This window comes from Cornus florida, unplaced genomic scaffold (genome assembly GCF_030987335.1).
Source record: "Cornus florida cultivar Cherokee Brave unplaced genomic scaffold, ASM3098733v1 CherokeeBrave_3.0.0_Hap2_Chr04, whole genome shotgun sequence".
Taxonomy (NCBI): Eukaryota; Viridiplantae; Streptophyta; class Magnoliopsida; order Cornales; family Cornaceae; genus Cornus; species Cornus florida.
In genome coordinates this window covers 15,099,800-15,123,308 of record NW_026775574.1, presented here as the reverse complement: position 1 = coordinate 15,123,308, position 23,509 = coordinate 15,099,800, and the positions used below count along the sequence as shown (strand labels likewise).

Here is a 23,509-nt window from a genome sequence, read left to right as displayed (position 1 = left end):
CAGTAGTTCCCCCCACCCCACCACAACACACCTGTGTGTGTGAGTGTATTTGAATTACTTTTGTTCAAGCTAACTAGTGTTCCAGGATTGTCCTAAATTGTTCAGAGTTCTGAAAATAGTTTGGTCATAGATTGTACTGACATGCTGTGAACTTACTTTTGCAGTTCATCAATGTATATGCACCCATGTATGAAACTGGTGGGAAGTTTTGGCCAATTATCCATAATTCAATGATATTCTCTCTGGTACTGATGCATGCTATCGCAGTGGGAATCTTTACACTGAAGAAGCTCTCTCTAGCATCAACCTTAATTTTTCCTCTTCCAATTTTCACTCTTCTCTTTAACGAGTACTGTCGGAAACGCTTTCTACCCATTTTTATTACCTACTCTGCTGAGGTATGTTTAACCACAACATTTTTGTTACACTTAATAATGCTCCAAATTTGTTTAACTGGCTGCAGATTGGTTAATGCATAATCAGCATCCAAATTTTGAGATTGTGGGTTTCGAAAAGAGAAACATATGGCACTTATGCAAAAGTTGATAATGAATCAATGACACATAAAGGGAATTAATAGTTGCTGGAATATTTATGTATATATATATATTTATGTTGGACCAAACTCTAATTATAGTTTGTGGCCATTATGTAATTAGGCCTTTCTTATGTTTGTATATATTTTCCCCATTTCATTTTAGGGTAATGGAATGAGAATACGTTTATTGCAGCCTCCATCAGTCTCCCTCTCCTTCAGTTTCTACATGGTATCAGAGCACCGATCGGTGCCGCCTGAAGGTCTTTGTGGACATCGCCATGAAGAAGAGGGAGTCTGTGTGTTGGGTTGGCCTCATCATCATAGAAAGGGTTTTTTTTTTTTTTTTTTTTTTTTTTTTTTTTTTTTTTTTTTTTTTTTTTTAAAGATCGTGAAATTTCAGATCTGTTTCCTCGTCGCGACCAGTTCTTTGTTGACGCCGGAGTGGAATTTTTACTCGATAGCGTCTCCCTGTGTTGTAGTCACCATCTCCATCACAGGTGTTCGTTGTCGCTATTTGTTGTCGTCTGTTGAGTCATCGATTGTGTTGAGACGGACTTAGTTTGGATTTTGTGTCATCATCGTGCCTGTGTGGTGGCTTCATTATCAGATCGTCATCTTGGTTCATACATCGGTGAAGGTGTTTGCTAGCTTCGCGAGACTAGGTTCGTTGGTCAGTGGTTGCCGTCGTCTTTTTTGGCCGGAAGTTGCAGACTTTGTTGAAGAAGAAGCAGCAGAAGTGGGCTGTTTGGCTACTGGTATTTGTTTGTCCCAAACCAGCTTAGCCTATCCCGGCCGAGTGTACATCTAAACAGGTTTGCAGATCCGACCCAGTTTCAGATCTGATTCATTTGAAGTTCCGACTCATTTTGAGGTCCCGACCCGTGTGTTGACCCGGCAGACCTGGTTCAGTTCAGATTTTTTGCCTCTAGTTTCTTCTCAGGACAGTGAGCTCTCTGTGTTGTTGCTTCATTCGGCAATGGGGACTATATTAGGTTTTATTTTTTATTTTTTTTTGTGTGCATTCTTCAATCTGCTCTTGGTTAAATGGCAGAATCTACTACACATTCTATTATACCTAGCAGAGAATCGAACACATGCACTCACAGCAGTCTTCCTAATCACAATGTCAAGTATTGTTGGGACCTTCATGGGAACCCAAAATCCTCTGCCTATGCACATCAGGTGTCCTCTACAGAGGATGGTTCTCATTCATTTGCTCCACCTACTGGCTCTCACCAGATTGCTGATTCCAACATGATCACTATTCCCTGTGCTGAGTATACTCAGCTTACGACTTAGCAACAAACATCCATCTCATCTACCATGGTTTCTTTCGCCCAGTCAGGTACGCCTGCATGTCTCGTCTTCCTATCACAGTCCCTGGATTCTTGACTCTGGCGCATCCGATCATATGACTGGTAGTTCTCATTTATTATCTGATTTTCATTCTGTCAGTCCATCTCAAAGTGTTACTCTTGCTAATGGCTCATCAACTAAAGTTTTGGGTTTAGGCACAATTCATCTTAGTTCTTCCATGTCTCTCTTGTTTGTCCTATATGTTCCTCAATTTCCTTTCAATTTGATGTCTATTAGTAAACTTACTAAAACTCATCATTGCTCTGTTACATTTTATCCCACATGTTGTGTCTTTCAAAATCTTACGACGAAGAAGGAAATTGGTACAGGACATGAAATAGATGGCTTTTATTACCTTGATTTTGAGCATCATTCCACTGCTCTTCAATCCTCTTTGTCTCCTTTCCAGTGGCATTGTCGTCTTGGCCACCCGCAGGGACGGATCCAGAAAATTATGTGAGTGGGGGCGACCTTTAATAACAAGAAGAAAAAAAAAAAATCAAACCATTATAATAAGCAGAAAAAAAATTCAAACCATTATAATAACCTTCTGTGTAACGTGTTTGATGATTAAATTGATACTTTCAGTGGTTTGGGTCATTGGCCCTTTCTCTTTAAAGAAGCCCAATGTGAATTTGTGGGGGCAATAGTGCTAATTTTCAAAAAATTTTGTGGGGGCAATGGTTAATTTTTATAGGTATATATTTCAAAATAATTTTTTTATAAGGGGTATAATATAAATAAAAAAAATTCCAGTGGGGGCAATTGCCCCCACTGGTCTCTTAATGCCTCCGTCCCTGGCCACCCGTCACTCTCTGTTTTGCAGCGTCAAGTCCCAAGTCTTAGCCGTGTTTTGTCTGTGTCTTGTGAAGCTTGTCAGCTTAGTAAGCATTGACATGTATCTTTCAAACCTAGAGTTAATATCGTGATGCTAGTCCTTTTCAGTTAGTTCATTAAGATGTATGGGGACCAATGTTTTACTGGATTTCGTTATTTTGTGACCTTAGTGGAAGATCATTCTCATATGACTTGGTTGTTTTTAATGAAAATTGCTCTGAGTTATTCTCTATTTTTCAAATATTTAGTAAAGAAATAAAAACTCAGTTTGGGTGTTCCATTAAAATTTTACGTTCTGACAACGCCAAAGAATATTTCTCAGACCCTTTTGAGACTTATTTTTGTGCTAAAGGCATCATTCATCAGTCATCATGTACTCATACTCCTCAACAAAATGGAGTCGCTGAACGTAAAAATCGTCATCTCTTGGAAGTAACTCGTGCCCTCTTATTCCATATGCATTTTCCCAAACGGTTTTGGAGTGGTGTTGGTTTTGGAGTGGTGTTGTTCTTACTGCTTGTCATATTATTAATCGTATGCCATCGTTTGTGTTACAAGGGAAATCTCCCCATTCAATCCTGTTTCTTGATTCCACACCATTTGCTTTTACTCCTCGAGTCTTTGGATGTATTTGTTATGTCCATAACCTTGGACCTGGTCTTGACAAACTTGACCCCCGTGCCACTAAATGTGTGTTTCTTGGGTATTCTCGCACTCAGAAGGGTTATCGTTGTTACAGTCCCCCTCTCCAAAAATACTTTATTAGTGCGGATGTTTCTTTTTTCGAGTCGGTCCTATATTTTTCTGATTACAGTCTTCGTCTCGATATTACTCCTAAGCCATCTTTGCCACCTCTTCCTTCTGTATCTCCCACTCCCATTACACCTGATCCTCCCCGATCTGTCACCTCATTGAAGGTTTATACTCGGCGACCCAAGTTGCCTAATTTGGTTCCTCCATCTTCTTCGGAGCCTTTGGACCCGACACCATCTATTGTGTCTGATTCTTTACCTATTGCTCTACGTTAAGGTTCTCTGTCTTGTGTTACTGCATAGCCTATTTCTAACTTTGTCTTATATAGTAATGTATCACCATCTTTATCCTGTTTTTTATCCAAATTGTCTGCTACCTTTGTTCCTAAGACTTTGCGGGATGCTCTTTCTAATTTAGATTGGCGTAAAGCCATGGTAGATGAAATGGATGCCCTTCATCGTAATGGGACATGGGATCTTGTTCCCTTACCTCCTGGAAAATTCTCAGAGGCAACATTAGCATTTGGTCTTAATAGATGTGAGATAGATCATTCGATATTTCACCAGCACACTAAAGTTGGTTTCATTTTTTTTGTGGTGTATGTAGATGATATTGTGATTACATGTGATGATTCCGAAGGCATTGCTAAGTTGAAATTGTTGTTGCAAAATTGGTTTCACACTAAAGATATTTCTTGGGTATTGAAGTTGCTAGATCCATGAAAGGTATAAGTTAATCTCAAAGGAAATATATGTTGGAATTATTAGAAGATACAGGTATGTCAGGCAGTCATCTTGCTCATGCTCCTATGGATCCAAATATAAAACTTTTGTCAGATGAGGGCGATCTATTTGACGACCCTAGCAGATATCGACGTCTAGTTGAGAAATTAATTTATCTCACTATCACACGCCTGACATTTCATATGTAGTTAGTGTCGTAAGTCAGTTTATGGGAGCTCCTAGAGTACCACATTGGAATGTTCTTTGGATTATCTGATATCTAATGCAATCTCTAGGTTCTGGGTTGCTATATAAATCAAATGGTCATCTCAGGATAGAAGGTTTTACAAATGCTGATTGGGTTGGCTCTCATTCAGATATGAGATCTACTACTGGCTACTGCACTTTTGTAGGAGGAAACCTTGTTACATGGAGAAGTAAAAAGCAAACAGTGGTAGATCGGTCTAGTGCTGAAGCTTAGTACAGGGCAATGGCCCATACCCACTAGTGAGTTGACATGGGTAAAACATTTTCTAGAGGAACTTGGATTGATAGTCAAAGCTCCTATTCCATTGTTTTATGATAACTAAGTGACTATTCACATTGCATCCAATCCTGGGTTCCATGAGAGGACCAAGCATATTGAAGTTGTCACTTAATTCGAGAAAAAATATTAAGTGGGGACATCTCTACGCCATTTGTAAAGTCTGAAGATCAACTAGCTGATATGTTACAAAAAGCGTTGGGTCATAATCGGTTAAGGATTATTTGTTCCAAGCTGGGATTATATAATATATATTCTCCGGCTTGAAGGGGAGTGTTGGAATATTTATGTGTATATATATATATTTATGTTAGACCAAACTGTAATTATAGTTTGTGGCCATTATGTAATTAGGCCTTTCTTATGTTTGTATATATTTTCCTTATTTCATTTTAGGGTAATGGAATGAGAATACGTATATTGCAACCTTCATCAGTCTCTCTCTCCTTCAGTTTCTACATTAGTAATACTTAATGCGCATTTATTTGTTTGTTTTCTATTACAAATGAGCATTATTACCCGCCTTGTCCCATCCCTATTGAGACAGGTTTGGGATCATTCTAATAGGGTTATGGGCGGTTTTGGGAAGTTAGTTTTAAAAGTTGTCCCTCCCCGAATGAGCCCCAAGTAATAATAAATATATAAATAAATATTCTTTTATTAGCTATATGTTTTATTTTTCGTTCATTTTCATGGAAATATTAAATTTTAACTTCTTTTTTTTGGCTATGATGATTATTTAGTATTTGTCTATATTTTGATTTTTTTACAAATTTATCTTAAAGTTGTTCCAGTTTGAATTGATTTTCTTAAAGTATACGTATCCCCGAAGCCACCCCGACTGATGTGGGATGGGGTGGGACGGGTTTGGGAAGAGCTTTATATTTGTGGGATTTGGGATAGGGATGCCCCCATCCCGAACACGCCCCGTTGACATCCCTAACTTGTTAAGGAGAAAGCCAGATGTATACAAGAATTCAGCCTCTTCATCCCCTGCTCTCAGGACTCAATCTATTTGCTATCTGTAAGATAGAGGAAAAATCGACGATCTCTCTCAACCAACAACCAAATACTATTGCCACAAAGTAACAATGCGACTCGTTGTCCATCCTACCACCACCCATCAGAATCTCCTTCAACCAGAAAACAATAGAACCCCCCACATTGCCAATCACTATACTGGTCGATTTTGAGTTAGCATGCTTTGTCTTCAATCTAGGGTCCTTGAATATTCCTTCCAAGAACAGATTTATTAATCTTTGTCTTTACGATATATCAATATTTGTCTGCTTTAATTAATTTATTAGTATTATAGTTAAGATAGTTAAGATTAATCTTAATTTGCAGATCACGCCATATCACCAGATACCAAATCACCATCCTACTTTATATGTCATTGCCACTTTATACTTGCAAGTTGCAATCAATTGTGTTAAGACAGTGGCAAGCACAAAATCCTTCTTACTTTCTATTTTTAGTTTGATTTCACTTGCACTAAGATAATTGATAGTGGCTCCTTTTTACAGATTACATAGCATATAGTGTAGAAAGGTTAGAGGAAGGAGATTACGGAAAGTACATTTGGTTCTATTACAGACTGTATTTTAAATCTGTAGGAAGAGTGGAAGACACCCAAAATTGGACAGTATGATATTTAACAGCATTGATGGGGAGGACACAGAGTGGCTAGGAGGACCTATATAGGACGAAGTTGCTCATTAGAAATAAGGCTCTGAGATTGGATGGATAACTACGTTGTTTCTTAAGAAATGTTGGAGGGTGGTTGGGAAGGATGTGTAGAGATTTACAGTACTCTTCTTTATGTCAAGGATTTAAAAGAGGCTTAAATGCAATTCTGATGTGTAGAGATTTGGAGCGTGTTCAATCAGGCCTCATTGGGAAATTTTTGTGCAGAGCACAAGTATATTTTTTGGAGTAAGGGTGGCGACTACTAAATACAATCAGTACAAGGGATGGTGGTGCATGATAAAGGTGAATAATCACTGCATTTATAGTGTTTGGAAGGGCATCAGGAAAAGAGGGTATAAAATTTTAAAATATATGCCCTTGATCTCCATTAGAAATCTTCAAAATCTTACCTCTTCAAAGTCCGAAAGGGTCTTACCATCATCTTCACTCGAAAGACATCCCAACAAGTAGAGGTCATATCTCAATCTCCTTATATGAAATCTCCAGAAATACACCATACCCTTTTTTTTTTTTTTGATAAATAAAATACACCATACCCTTGACCACAAAGCTCTTGAATTTAATCTCTAACTAGTATCTTAGGACTCTAGTTGTATGAACCCTCTTTTTCTTGAACTCTTTTGTCCACTTCCTCCCCTAATAAGCCAACCGTCCATTCCTTCTTATTCATATTTATCATTTCATCAAACGGTCATCACGTCCACAATCCCAAAATGAAACCATCCTATTTCACTCGTTCAATTGTCCTCTAGAGATTTTTACCTTTTGTGAATACAAAACTTGGTTACACCTTGGAAAATTAAAAAACTCCAGCACCTCTCTAAAACAACCCATTTCTTGAAGCCACATAATTTTAGAACCAAATGGACCCTAAGATCTTTTCAGTCTGTCCATATCAATCTATATTACATAGACTCTTGTATATATGCCTGCTAGGCGCGTGTCCAACATGTTGGTTCGACATGCATTAAACAAATGGAATTTATATTTTAAGTTTTAGTACTATATAACTTTACTAAAATAAATTAAAATAAAATAATAATAGATATGTTCTTTTTGCTACATTGTTGCTTCAAAATGAGCGTAGTGCCATGTAGTTTTAAGGAACTAGATTAGTAGATTATTAGCTTTATGGTCTGCTCAAGTTTTAGCATCCTGGCTTTGAAAACTAGTATCCAAGACAATCACTGCTGACACTTATATTATCCACACTCCCCCTCAAATTGATGGGATGACAATCATGATTGATTTGTTGGCTGATCAAATCTTTTCACAATCATAATTGTAATTGTTAAAATCTTATGATTTATGATTCTAATCCCAGTGTTTGATTTGATCCTCTCCAGTCTCAAATAAGAACTGCTAACGAATTCCATATTGTAGAGAATCTTAACTGATCTTTCTGAATTGAAAGGGAATCACTCGGATCTTGATTCGTGCAATACAGTAAGTTTAGGTCAGATAACCAAAAAAAAAAAAATCTTCTATTCTGCTCTACAGTTTTTGTGGTGAAATGAATTCAATTATATTGAATCTGTTAATATTTTTACAAGAGCCTCTGTTGGGCTAAATATAAGAAATTATAGAGAGAAAAATCAGCAACTAACTAAATTTTGAAAACCCTATAATCAGGAATCCCTGATTCTATATAAATCAAATCCCTAAACTCTAGGAAACAAATATTTACACAATTATAGTACTAACCTACCACTAATCAAGAAGACTAACTCGTATTTTTCCACACTCCCCCTTAAGCTGGTGAATAGGTGTCAACCATTCCCAGCTTGGAAATAATTTCTTGGAAGATAACACGGTTGAGCCCCTTTGTAAGAACATCTGCCATTTGACCTCCCGTGGGAACGTATGGTGTGCAAATTAATCTGCTTTCTAGTTTTTCCTTGATAAAATGCCTGTCTATCTCGATGTGCTTAGTTCGGTTGTGTTGCACTGGATTATGTGCAATGTTGATTGCTGATTTATTGTCACAGTAGAGTCTCATTGGTCCACTCCATTTAATCTTCAAGTCTTCCAGTATAATCTTCAGCCATAACAACTCAGAGACACCTTGTGCCATTGCTCTAAACTCGGCTTCTACACTTGACCGGGCTACAACATTTTGCTTCTTGCTTCGACATGTTACCAAATTGCCTCCAAGGAATGTACAATAACCTGAAGTAGACCTCCGATCCATAGGGGACCCTGCGTAATCTGCATCTGTGTAGGCTTCAAGGACAAGCTCAGAGTTTCTCTTGAACATTATCCCCTTCCCAGGATTAGCTTTCAAGTAATGAAGCACACGGTAGGCAGCTTGAAGATGAATCTCCTTGGGGTCATGCATGAATTGGCTGATGACGCTAACAGAATATGCTATGTCCAGCCGGGTGTGGGCAAGATATTCCAACTAATCTCTGGTACATCTCTCTATCTACTGCTTGATCTCCAATAGCCTTTCTAAGTCTATGGTTCGGCTCTATAGGTGTTGCAGTTGGTTTGCTTGCGAGCATTCCTGTTTCCTTAAGAAGATCGGCGACATACTTTTGCTACGAGATGAAGATACCTTGTCTAGAATGAGCCACTTCTATCCCTAGAAAATAGTTCAATCTCCCCAAATCTTTTATCTCAAATTCTTTGATCAAACATTGTTTCAAGGCTTGCTTCTCCTTCTCATCATTACTAGTCATAATTATGCCGTCCACGTAGACTATCAAGACCTTGACTTTCCCTGGAACCGAGTGTTTGATGAAAAGTGTCATCTCCCTGACTCTGCTTGTATCTTGTAACTAACATCACCTTAGTAAATCTCCCAAACCAGGCACAGGGCGATTGTTTTAAACCGCATAAGGCCTTCCTTAACTTGCATACCTTGTTCCCTTCAACTCCTCCAAATCATCGCGAGATGCTCATATAGATTTCTTCTTCCAGGTCACCATGTAGAAATGCGTTCTTCACATCATACTGCTGTAATTCCCAATTAAAATTGGCTGCTAATGACAACAAGATCCTTACAGTGTTCATTTTTGCAACTGGAGCGAAGGTCTCTTGGTAATCAATTCCATATGTCTGAGTGTACCCCTTAGCAACTAGTGCTTTGTAGCGCTCTAATAATCCATCAGCTTTATATTTCAAGGTAAAAACCCACTTACACCCTACTGCCTTCTTTCCTTTTGGTAGATTAACCACCTCCCATGTCCCATTTTTTTTCAATGCGTCCATCTCAACTCTCATTGCTTTCCTCCATTCTTCATTGGATAATGCCTCAGATAAAGTGTTTGGAATAGAGATTTCATTTAGACTCGTGAGAAAACTCCTATGGGTTGGTGAGAATTTCTTGAAGGATACATAATGAGATAAAGGGTATAATGGTCGTTTGGTACACTCTCGAGTTCCTTTCCTCACGGCTATGGGCAAATCTTGGTCAGTTATTTGAGGTCCAGGGAGCTGGTGTTCTATAAGTGGAGTAGGTTCAGATACAATTACCTCATTCTCAGGAGCCAAGTTGGAGGTTTGGGCCTGCACCGGATCAGGAGCTGGACCTTGCTTCCTCGAGTACACCTTCCCTTTCTCATACCGTACGTGATTAAGAGTCATATTATCCTTCACAGGAAACACAATAGGAGACATAGGTGACAAAACAAGAGATTCAGGCTCAGGTACTGAGTTGGATTGAGTGTTTGATACAGGTAAGAGAGATGGTGAACGAGACGAAGACGGTAAAGCGAGCTGGAAAAAATCCTTATCTTCCATGATAGACGACTCCCCCTGAAGATAAGGTTCAATAAAATACGGTTTCCCTTCTGTAAATGTGACATCAGCCGAGATATAGAGTTTCCTGGTAGGAGGATGAAAACATTTGTAACCTTTTTGTGTGGACGAGTATCCTACAAACACACACGTAATGGCTGTAGGATCTAATTTGCCCCGGTTGTTGCTATGGACATGAACAAATGAAGTGCACCCAAATATCCCAGGGGTAAGGTTGTTTGTGGCACTAAGGTCGGGGTAGAATTTGGAAAGGGCTTCCATTGGACTTCTTGACCCTAAAACCCGTGAAGGAAGTTTGTTTATGATGTAGGCAGATGTAAGTACTGCTTCCCCCCAATAGTGTTTTGGTACATTTTGATGAAACAAGAGTGCTCTAGTAGTGTTTAGGAGATAACTGTTTTTCCTTTCGGCTACTCCGTTTTGTTGTGGAGTATTAATGCAAGATGACTCATGAATAATTCCTTCCTTTTGAAAGAAGGGTGACAAGACTTGATTGAAATAATCTTTCGCTTTATCAGACCTAAACCTCTTTATTTTGGTACCAAACTGATTGCGGATCATTGTATGGAAATTGAGAAAGATATTACTCACATTTAATTTGTTTCTGAGTAAAAATATCCAAGAGACTCTAGTGCAATCATCGATAAAGGACACAAAACACCGTGAACCAGAAACATTTGGGACTGTGGAGGGTCCCCATATATCACTGTGTATTAAATAGAAAGGGGAGGAACTTCTTTTATTGCTAATGGGAAAAGCTACACGAGTGTGTTTTGCATACTCATAAATATCACAATGAAATGTTCCAATATTTAATCCCTTAAACAATGAAGGAAACATGATTTTTAGAATTGCAAAAGAAGGATGTCCGAGACAAAAATGATGCAACCATATGACATCTTTATTGGAAGAAGAGAGAAACGAAGAGGATAAATTTGTCCTGATCATACTCGGAAGGCTCGGTGTCTCAAGGTAGTAGAGTCTTCCTTTTCCTTAGCACGTCCAATCCTCCTCTCCGAATCCTGGTCCTGAAATTCACAGTAAGAGGGATAAAACGTAACATGACAATGTAAGTCTCTAATAAGCTTTTGAATGGACACAAGGTTAGCGGACAATTTAGGAACATGTAAATTTACCCGATGTCGAGGCAATCAAGAAAGCTGCATACGTAAATATATAACCTACAGAAAAGTGGGCTAATCCAACCAATCTTGCTTGCACAATGGAAAGGGCCACTGGTTTATCTCTCCATCGAATCAAATTGGCCAAAGGTGTCCGTTCATGAGCCCATGCTAAAGTTTCATTTTTAAGAACAAGACCTAGAAGTGATATGGATATCTCCTACACCAGCAACCGTGGTTGTGGTTCCATCAGCAACAGTGATTTTCTTATTGCTAGGACATGGGGTATTAGTGTTGAACTGGTTTGAGGCATGTGTCATGTGGTCTATGGCGCTCCCGAGTCTATGATCCAAGAATCCACAAACAATTTATCAGAAACATTTAATCCAAGGGAGAATAAAGACTCACCTGAGAGGGCTAAAGAACAAGCACCAGAAGATGGTTTCTCAAGGTTCCCAGCAAGTGACTTAATTTCCCTTTTCCTTTCAGAAAAGTTTGAACCAATTGAGACCATTGCAAGTAGTTTCTTCCATTAAGTCGGTACACCGGTGAATATTCTGCAGTTCACTTATGGAGCGCTGAACCTGCTCTTCCTCGGGTGATTGGGATGATTGAACAGTAGTTTCTGACATTCTTCAACAATCGGCTATGAAGGCCGGACAGAAGGGTTATGCGAAAATTGGCAAAAGAAATTGCCAGAGAATGATTGCGATGAAGGCAAGTCACAGAGAAAATTGGCTATGAAAGCATGACCAGAAAAAAAAAAAAAAACCCACTGATTTTTTTTTTTTTTTTTTTACAGGAAATCCAAGCCTTACGGCTCTGATACCATGTGGTGAAATGAATTCAATTATATTGAATCTGTTAATATTTTTACAAGAGCCTTTGTTGGGCTATATATAAGAAATTACAGAGAGAAAAATCAACAACTAACTAAATTTTGAAAATCCTATAATCAGGAATCCCTGATTCTCTATCAATCAAATCCCTAAACTCTAGGAAACAAATATTTACACAAATCCCTAAACTCTAGAAAACAAATATTTACACAATTCTAGTGCTAACCTACCACTAATCAAGGATACTAACTCGTATTTTTCCACAGTTTTCTCTGTAATATAAACTTCCCATAGCCCTCTAGAGAATTAGGGTTAAGATATGTTACCTTTTGTTTCTTTTTCCTGTTTCTTATGTGTTTGGAAGGGTTTCTAGAGATTTAGTGGTCATTCCGCCATTGGTAGATTTTAATTTTATATTTTACTTTCTTGACAGCTAGCAAGAACATAATGTCACTGGGTAAAAAAAATTAGATTAGTAGATGAGATATTTATACTTCCTCTTTGGTAATTGGAACTTCAAAAACATAATTTTGGAAAGGTAAGTTTGAGTTCACAGCAGTATCAAATAACTCCTGGCAAGCATGTCCAAAGTAAATTCATTTAATCCAATTTGTGGCATTCCTTCCACCTCCACCACCATCCATCCTGTCTGAGTTTTTATTTCCATTCAATTTATTACCTTGATGGTGTTTATCTTCTTTTTTTTTTTTTTTTTTTTTTTTTTTCCAGAGTTTGATTAAGAAGGACAGACAAGACTGCAATGATGTTACAATGACTGAATTTTATGATAAGCTGGTGACCGCCTATCAAGATCCAGCTTTGGTGCCAATCCACTACTCCAAGAACTCCGACGGCCGTAGCTCTCCCCTTCTATCTTCTGCTGAAGTTTGAAGCTAAAATATGTCATTATTTACCATGTTGAGGTCACCCGTAATGCCAGTTTTCATACAGCCGTTTTCATGCTAGATTGTCAGTCTTGCCTTCAGGGAACAAAATTTCTGTTCAAAAGTACTATTTCTGGGCAAATTTGCTTGTAAAAACCATGGAATCTTGTTCATGTATGTTCAGGACCTCACAAGTTTATAAAAGTGTAGTCTTATAGGTCAGAGGGACGAAGTTTCAAGTGTTGGTGATTGCTGCAATGATGTTTTTTCTTTCATTCCCTCCTCCCAAACAAGAGAAAATAACAATGATGGGGATAAAGATGATGAGCAAAACTTATCAAATAATTTATTTATTTATTTTTTATTTTTTGAGGAATCAAACTAGTTATTTCTTTTTACTTTTAAGTGTATTTCGACTACCTAAAATTCAAATGAATTATAACACAGATACCATGTTGAAACTTTCCTGAAATACAAACAGTTTGAAGTTTGAACAAACAGCAGGTTTTAACATTTTCATCTAGTAGGTCTGAATTCTATGGATTTTGCCACAAACTTTTCTGTAATTTTTTTTTTTTTTTTTTGTTCTTTTCAATTTGATGATTAACTATTAAAGCATTGTTTTGCTATGTTTACTCCCTAAATTAATGAATGGTCAACTCAATTATTGTCGGTAATTTGACAATGCCCTCACTCCGTTCTAAAAAAAAAACTCAGAAAATTAGAGGGTATTGTCCCAGAGCTGCAAAACATGCATGCACTGAAGAAGGAAACTGAGTGTTGTAAGGACAAGATGTTGTACGGTAGGGGATGACTTAGATTATCTACACGTGGATGATATGGTCATTTATGTTGTACAACATGGTACTGTTACACCAGAAGATACGTACTCTTAAAGAATTTAGTTGACATGTAAGAACCGGTAGTATTCACTATTGAGTTTCTTGGTAAAAATAATAATCATTGCAAAAAGCTGAGATTCTCACCATGCTCATCTCTTCTCTACTCCATTAGCTATCACTTTTCATTTATCTCCCTCTTGTTAATTGGTCTATGTTCATGTATGAAACAAGGAAAAATTGTTGTTATTTTGTGTACCTCACAACCAAATACATTTGCATATATTTTGGGTAACAAGGAACCACCATTTAAATTTAAAGTTATAAGATAAACTTTGGATATATACAATTTTTTACAAATTACAATCATTGTTTAAATAGAACTCGAACATTGATGTTATAACATGTAAAGTAAGTGTTGTTAAGCGTTTTGTAAACAGCCAGTTTCGTTGGGGACGCGAATCTGCTCCGGTGCACCTCTCACCGGAGCAGATCCAGTGTAGATCCAAGGGCTGAGGTGAAACCAGCCCATTTGCCACATCATCATCCAGTCAGCATCCAGTCAGCATTTACACAAAAAAGTTACTAATGTACTATTTTCATTTACCACATGTACGAATACCCCATACACTTATACTAATACACTATACACTTATACATTATACGTATAAGAATACATAATTTACAATTACATTTAATTTAATTTTATTAAAAATTACCTTTAACTTTACCTTTGGGTAAAATTACAGAATCTTAATATCTCTCCTCTACTCTGCTCTTTGTCTTCGTCGCGTCGTCTGAACCTTCCACTGTTCATCTTCCTTCCAACTCCTGTACTCTCCTCTTCGTCTTCGTCTGAACTTCGAGATTTCAAAATTTAATGGCTAGGTTAAAATCTATAGCGAGGACGAAAATGAATAAACGTACGTTCCAGTTACCTAAGAAGAAGAAGTCAATTTCTACCGACGACACAAGAACAGAAAACGTCTCACATGAAGGACAAACCTCACGTGAACGACGAAGCAGTGTTGTTATTTCCGATGGTGAGCAGGAATTGGTGAACCGGCCTCCCACAGTGTTCTTAATGTATAGGTAAACATTGATTATGTATCGATTTGTTTTAGGGTTTAGAAATTTATTTCAGATTTTTGGGTTTGGAATGGTGAACTTGAGTTTTGGATGTTAATTTTTTTAACGTGTTAGGAAAATATTATGATGGTATATGCAATTGATATATGATACATGTTTTAAAAAGTTGTGATAATAATAATTTGTTATCTCCGAATATGAAATCTTCCTACATATACTGAAAGTGTTTGTGGTTGTTATTATTAATTTAGGAATTGTGAGATTGAGTTGTGGAAGTTATTTTTTTTAAGTTGTTAGGTCAATATGTTGATGCAATATAAATAACAAGTTAATTTCATGCATGATACATGTTTAGATAAGTTGTGAGCATAATAAATTGATCTGTCCAACTTTTGTATTGTATTGCGTTACAAATAATAGGTGATGAAATATGCAAATCTTCCTACATATATGTTGAAAGTATTTGTGATTCTTATTATTAATTTATGAATTGTGAAACTGAGTTGGGGAAGTTAATTGTTTTAACGTGTTAGAAAAATATGTTGATACAATATGCAATTCATACATAATACATGTAAAAATAAGTTGTGATAATATGCAATGCATATATGAAGGGCCGACTGCATTAGAAAGTACCAGATAGAGCACTCAAAACATGACAGGTTACCGAAGGCAGTGATGCATGCGGTGCACAAATCTGCTAGACAGACATGGAATGCAATGTCTACTGTTGATAAAGAGCCATGGATCAGGGAGTGTACAAAATGAAAGGAAGAGTACGACAAACTTTCTGAAGAAAGAAAGGCCCTAAAAAAAGAAAGGATAATTAAATTTTAATGTAAATATTTTAATTGATAACGAAACCCAGAATGTATGCATGATGCATTATAATCATATGCCTTGAAGTAGAAAAAAAAAAGAAGGAAAAAATCAATCCGACCCTAGGTGCCTGGCACAGATGCTCTCTTTCCAAGTTTCCCGAAGCAGTGTCACGGTTTGATGAGTGGTGTGTGTCGTGGACAACCAGCTAAAACGTGCTAAAGAGTGGCTAAGTTTGAATTTATAAAGTGCCACTACTACCTCTAACTAATAATATAGCTAGGGTGAGTAGGGATTACCCCAAGGGATCGAATGCGTGTTTGAAATGGAAACAAGGTCGGATTAATAGATCGAGTGATCAAAAGGTGGGATGATTTGTTAATTAAATTACAATGTAAAATAAAATCAATACAAAGTAAATAAAGGGTAAAGAACAAGAGTGAAAGGTCTTGGTATTTAGAGGTCACCACTAAACATCACCTTTCTAGATACTCAATGTATAATGAATGAGGGGAAATATGTGTTGCAATACTAATATGTGTGATTGATTGAATCAACAAGCATGGATGATTAATTAAGTATACATTGTCTAGACAACCTAATGAATAGCACAATATATCAAACTAAGCTATTATTCATTCCTTTAAGTTCACAATCAAACACATTAACAAGTTAGAGAATTATACTATTTGCATACATAAGTATGGAACATCAAACAACAAGCATGGATTGTCCTCCCATCTAGGAGAATAAGGCAACTACATTATAACTAAGTTAGGGACATGAAAATTAAACTAAGGTAAAGGCACAATCCATCAAGAAATGAGTATGAACCATCAAACAAGCCACAAGAGTATTCTATTAAAGGACTATGCCTTGACAATCTCTAGATTCAGAGCATCAACACATATAGACATGCATCAATATCATAAAACCAAGATATAAATACATGAACACCTATTCTAGCATAAATAGACATATGAATAGAATGAAATAATCAATTGGAAGTATTAAATAACACAAATCATTGTGGAAACAGATTCATATATAAATTAAATGTCAAGACAAGATTATAACACAAATCCCCTCAAAATACAAAACATCAAGGTCTAAAAGGCATGCTTTGGGCTAACTCTAGCCCCAAGAAAATGTTTAGCCACTCATTGATGAAGTTATCCAACCCTCAAGGTCCATCTCCATGGTAGGAATGATCTCCTTCTCCTTAATGGAAACCCTAGATGAATGGAAGAACTCCCAAATGGTGTATGTCTCTCTCTAATTTCTAGGCTCTCTCCTCTATTCTATTGTTGTATGATATATGATATGTAAAAATGGCTCAAAATCCTTATATAGGTAGCTCTAATGTCACACCCAATGGTCAGGTTTCGTGCACTAGGGCTCCTTCAATGATTGCACCATGAGCCATCTTTTAATGAGCTGGACTCTGTTTTATTTCGGACTTGAGGAGGTTCGATCGATCGAATTCTGATGAGATCGATCGAACTATGGCTAGATCAATCGATGTATGGCCAGATCGATTAAACCTTGGCGGCGCCTTTTTAGAATAAGATAAATTTGAGATATTTTTGGGATGTTTTGGGAAAAAGACAAAAGTGGTAGGTGGGGATAAGATCAAAAAAGTTCGATTGATCTGAAGAATGTTGGATCGATCGAAGATGGAAATTCTTGAGGATAAGAACAAGAGGGTTTGATCCATCTTGGTGAGGCTGGATCGATCACTGTGAGATCGATCGAAAATATGTCTGATCGATCAAAGCTTGCTGTTTTCCACCACTTTGCTTCCATTTTGCTCATTTATTCCTTTTAGCTTGAGATTACTTCTTTTATGTTCTAATTTGGCTGAATTGACTTATTTTGGGGATAAGCGCCTAAAAAGGGCAATAACATGAAATTAGTCTAAAATGAGAAAATAAGATAGATAAAGGTCCTAGAATACTCGAACTTAAGGGGTTTAAATATGCACTTTTCAGCGCTCATCACACCCCCAAACTTAAATACTGCTAGTCTCAAGTAATAAACTACAAATTAAAGGAATGAAATGAACAATTATACAACTATGAACTAGAAAGCAATAAATAGATAACGCCACTTTTGTAGGGAACACGATTGCATTTAGCATATGCAACAAGCCTTTTAAACCCTTAGGTTACCCCTAGTGGACGAGTGAAGTCTCGTGGGGGTTTCCAAAAATGATACCCACAAACATTAAGCTCATTATCACAAAAGAGGCACCAATATTGCAAATAAGCATTGGGAGAAAACTACCTCAAGTATGCAATTTTTCAACCATTTCCAAGCAATCTGCCAAAATCTCAACATCAAGCAAACAAGTATGGTCCTTCACACATCAAGAAAATGATCACGCAAATCAAAATAACTCTAAAATTCTTTTTCAGTGGACCGGCATCAAATATGTTGTTATCTAAGCCAACTAGGGAAATGATCACATCCTTACCCTCAAATTAGCACACAAATCTAGTACTGATCATCAAGACAAAGAGTGAACTTTTTATTAAAGCTTTATTAATATAGGTGCGCTTATTCTTTTCATTCGATCTATATATATATATTTTTATCCTAAGGATCAAAGATAGAAGTATAGTGCAGTGTGTTGATCTATTAAGCTTTCTAACGATCCATGAGATCGAGCGTTAGGTCAATGACTCCCAAACCAGACGGCTTTAGGGCACTAGGTGTTTAAACACCCCTAAGGACTTACAAGCTCAAATCAACTAGGCTACAAATCAAAACAGCCTCCATCTAATTATTTCTCACTTCTCACCTTTTGGGAGAAGTCCTCACTTTTTTATTTGCTTTTACAATTCTCTTTTTTTTTTTTTTTTTTTTTTTTTTTTTTTTTTTTTTTTTTTTGGTGGAAACAAGTTCAATTATTAATCTAGAGTTTGGGCCCTCCACCTTTTGGCATGAAAAATTCAGTGCTTGATGAGGCTACATCTCGGCTACTTAGTGCAAAGGGTTTGTTATCTAACTTTGTCAAGATGAAAGCTTTCAATGCACTACTAGCCTAATTGGGATATAACCAATTCAATAATCAACAAACCATGTACCTTACAAATGAATGGTAGTATGCGCCTATGCTAGTGTAGAATCCTAGACTGAATTTCAAAACAATCACAAAATCAGGATGATGTGGACCACAAATGCAAGCAAGATATCAATCTTTCAAAAAATGTACTCCTAAATGGTATCCATAAGGTATACAAGGAGTACTGGACTCTCAAGTCAAACAATTTTTAAATTCTAAGTATCATGGTCCTCAAAAGATCAAAAGCATAGCTAGTCATGGACCAATCATAGAAAATCACTCAAATACATAAGTCATGCTCAAAATTTTGAATTGAAAACAAACACTGCAAAGAACACCCATTACCCCCAAATTTAAATGGCACAGTGTCCTCAATGTGCAAAGAGAATAAAAAGAAAAAGTATACCAATGCAGCTAAGACAAAGAATGGCCGGGACATAAATATCCAAAGTGGGTGGTACAACAACCCCCCCCCCCCCCCCCCCCCCCAAACTTGGGATTGACTGTGGTCCAGAAAAAATGGCACTAGGATAAAAGCTCATCATATAACAAAGGGGATAATAACAGTGCACAGTGGACATGCAAGTGTAAGTGGGATAGGAAATAAAGTAAAGAGATAGAGGAATAAGGATGGTCCTGAAAAAATTTGACAGCACTCTCTTACTGAAATCACTGGAATGTACCTGATAATGGAGTCAATCACAGATAAATATATCAATATAATAACTTGACATCCAAAAATAATATGTATATGATAAAGAAAATAAAAGCAATATAAGGTACAACACAGTGTCTGGGCCAACAGAATGGCCGCAAAAATATAAGCACAGTATCAAAAGAACAGTGATGTATCACAGATATATAAAATGAGGGAAGAGAAATAGAGATCAAGCAGAGGAAGTCGGTCTAGCGAAGCGTGATCCCCGGATGTCTCTGGAAATGCCCTACAGCGCAGTCAAGATGTCTGTGCGGAGAGCAGTCATGTCCGCTCGGAGAGAGACAACCACATCCTCCAAGGTCTGGATACGCTCTCCTAGGCTGGGTGTCTGAGTTGGAGCATCAGGGAGGACTGGATCAGAAAATTGAGGTATATCCTAAGTCTGCTCCTGAGAATGTAATGGTGACCTTGCCGGAGAGTGATGTGGTGACTCTTTTAGAGGCTCCCGCTCCAGGTCAATCTCCATATGTGTGTCCGCAGCCACCGGTGGGTCTGCTGGATCATCTGCTGCTGCTACTGCTGCTTCCATCCCTACCAACTCTGCCTCCTCAGCTGCTAAGATGGCCTCATTCTCTAAACTCTTTATAAGAGCATTGTAGCTCTTGTTCCAATCCTTCTTGCCATAGCGGCAAGCCCCTGACTCAGTATGCTCCGCTGGGTGAAAAAGATAGTGCTGGTCCCAGAGGATCTGGGTAATCAGATGTGCGAAGGGAAGGAAGGTGGCCCGCTCGGGCTTGGCCTTGCTAATGTAACTCGCATACAGCCTCATCATCACACTCCAGTAGAGTGCAGGAACTGAAACCCAATGGCTTGTATAGAAGACAGCAAGAAAATCTGAACGGCGCTGAATCTTATGGCCCGCCATAAATACATTTAGGCATAGAACCAAATTGAAGAACCATAAATCATCGGGCAAATAAGTCCAGGTGGCTAATGTCTCGCCATCACTACAATTGCCAGTCAGAGCAACGGCCATGTCTGTGTCACATGGCCTCCGGAGAATAGGATAATCAAGGTCAGGAGGGCAGACGTATAGGCACCGAGAAGATATGGCTAATGTCTCAACAGTAATGCAGATGAGATGGCCATCGATAGTAGTCCACAACTCCGATAGATTACTCGGGGCCGATCGGAGGTTCTGGTAAAACAACTGAACGAGCCGCAGGTAAACCAGGTAGGTCACTGGGGCTAGAATAGCTGAAATGTCGCGGCGGTCAATATCATCATAAGTTGCCCTGGTCAAAATTGACCGGGAGAAGAAAGTAATGTCAAAGATAGACTCATGTGCCATCGTAAGGCGTGAATATCTCTTGATAGGTCTATCTCGGACCTGGCCGGGCAGTGCCGGTGGTGGTGAAGGAGGTGGTACAAGCTCAGCCTCATCGGTTGATGAAGAAGATGAAGATGAAGAAGCAGAAGAGGCGGAACACTCAGACAGAGCTGGAGTTGGCTCCTCTACTCACTGTCGTACTCTACGCTCATACTACCGGCGGGCAACAGTCTTAACTCGAGCCATAGTCTGCAAAACAGAAAAACACTTGCAATAGTAGTCAGTATAGAAAATAGTATAGGAGGTATAGAATTGAAAGCACATAAATAGAAACATGTTTGTCAAATTAGGATAGACAACTCAGAATAAATCACATAAATCTATGCAAGTTATAATGTAGCCAAGGATAGACATCAAATGTTCAAATAAATGAAACATGCTAAACATTATAAGTATGGAATGCATCCAATGTGGAAAACACATGCATTGGGCATAATTAAACTAGCATGAACACTATGGAGGGTGCAGGGGCATCAATATGCAAAACATTAAAATTCGATTGATCATGCAAAAGATGAGATCGATCCAAGTTGGATCGATCAGGATATGAATAAGATCGATCGAGATCAGATCGATCAGAGAAAGATTGTGATCGATTGAACTCTAAAGAAGACTCGAATAGTCGCAGATCTATGACGTGTACAACACGGGGGCACCCGAGTAAGCTCGTAGGCCCCTCTACACCTCAACAAGTCAAGATTGGTCACTTAAGTTGGCACGTGGCCCCCGAAATTGAAATCGGAACAAAATAAATATATACAAAAATATATACACACATATATATACATACATGCTCAACAACTCAAAAATTGGAACAAGTAAACATGGAAGTTATAGATCTAAGCATGGCAACATCTAAACCATGTAAATTAACTCGAAAATCAAAAGAGAGAACTCAAAAACTTACCCAAAACGAGAGGAGAGAAGTGGATCGAGAGAGAGATGAGATCGGGATCGAGTTTGGAAAGCTTGGAAGGTCGCCTGAGACTCGTCAGAGGTTGGGAAGAAGATGGAACAGTGGTGGAAGAGAGGTAAGGTCTGAGATCGATTTGAAATCGATCCAAATGACCCTTGGGTCATATTTTTAAAAATGATCTTCGATGAGTTCGATCGATCACTTGGAAATCAGATCGATCGAACTCAGATCGATCATGAAGGAACTCAGATCGATCGAATCCACAAAACGACACAGTATTTTTGAATTTTTGAAAATAAAACAAATTTCAAAATTAAAAATATTTTTGGATTTTTGGGTTTTTTGTTTTTTTTTTTCAAAAAAAAAATTCTAAAAGAAGTCAAAGTCAACAGGAAGCACACAGATCGATCAAAGTTAATAGGAAGCACACAGATCGATCTAACATAGATCAATCGAGGCTCGATCGATCCAACAGGTGAAAACTTGCAGACATGTTCAAACGATACATAGAGAGCTAATTTTTCATGGGTTCAAAATTTTTTCTAAGTATGGAATGAAGATCGATCCCAAGGAAATCTGGATCGATCGAGAAAGAATTGGATTAATCTGGAAAGAATTTTGCATGATACATAGAGAGGTGAAATATGCAGGAAATTTACGCACGATGGGACAGAGAGATGATTGGATGCAAAGATGATTGTTCAATCGATTTGACTTCTTCTCAGATCGATCGAATAAACACTAAATGTCTAATTTGAAACTGAAAGTGCAAGCATTCTCAATCAAAGTCCTTAACAATGTGTATGAACCCAGAACATATCTAGACGACGTAAGAAATGAAAGGTAAAATAGAAATGAGGAATATGAAACACTATTGTTTAACGTTTTTAGCAAGATGTTAGACTCTTTTAGCCCGAATCAAAAATCTTGTTGTGCATCCCCTCCTTGACGGGGTGAAAAGCACTTGGAATCCCACCCAACAAATTGTTCCCTAAAGAACTTGTTGGATTTGACTCAAATGATATTGACGGTCCTTGGTTTATGCAATTCTTGGGCTTCCATGCCCTTTCAGCACTTGTTTTTGAAACAACTTTCTTTGAAATCAAATTAGAAGACAAACATTTGGAAATACAATTTTCAAGCAACGACTCATTTTTATCAAATTCATTGTCAATACACCTTTCCACAACACATGCTTCTTCATGCTTGTCTATTGAACTCGGGGTTGGATTAAAAATATTCAACTTCACTTTCATGTGGCCAAATGAGATTTTCATTATCCCCGTTCTACAATTTATGTTGGCATTTGCGGTTGCCAAGAAAGGACGGCCAAGGATAACGGGAATTTGGCTCTTGGGATTCGGAACCAATTTCGTGTCTATGACTACGAAATCGACCGGGAAGAAGAACTTATCAATCTTGATCAACGTATCCTCAATAATAACCCGGGGCTTTTTGATGGATCAGTCGGCCAGTTGCAAAACTACCGATGTCGGTTTCAAATCTCCTAAGCCCAATTTAACATATACCGAGTACGGAAGAAGGTTAACACTTGCCCCTAAATCTAAAAGAGCCCAATTAATGACATGGTCACCAATGATACAAGAAGTAGTAGGTAAACCGGGGTCCTTAAACTTTAGGAGATTGTTGTGTTGCAAAATAGAG

The 23,509-nt window shown here is 37.8% G+C and overlaps 1 protein-coding gene across 2 annotated transcripts in view; it reads left to right on the top strand.

The window, feature by feature from the left end:
• Positions 1 to 13,430, top strand: part of LOC132302833 (CSC1-like protein At1g69450) — a 51,671-nt gene extending 38,241 nt beyond the window's left edge. For both annotated transcript variants that reach the window (XM_059799814.1, XM_059799815.1), the window contains 2 exons: positions 165 to 398; positions 12,912 to 13,430. In XM_059799814.1, the coding sequence (XP_059655797.1) occupies positions 165 to 398; positions 12,912 to 13,073 (396 nt within the window). In that variant the 3' untranslated portion in view covers positions 13,074 to 13,430. The remainder of the gene's footprint in view (positions 1 to 164; positions 399 to 12,911) is intronic.
• Positions 13,431 to 23,509: the final 10,079 nt, after the last annotated feature.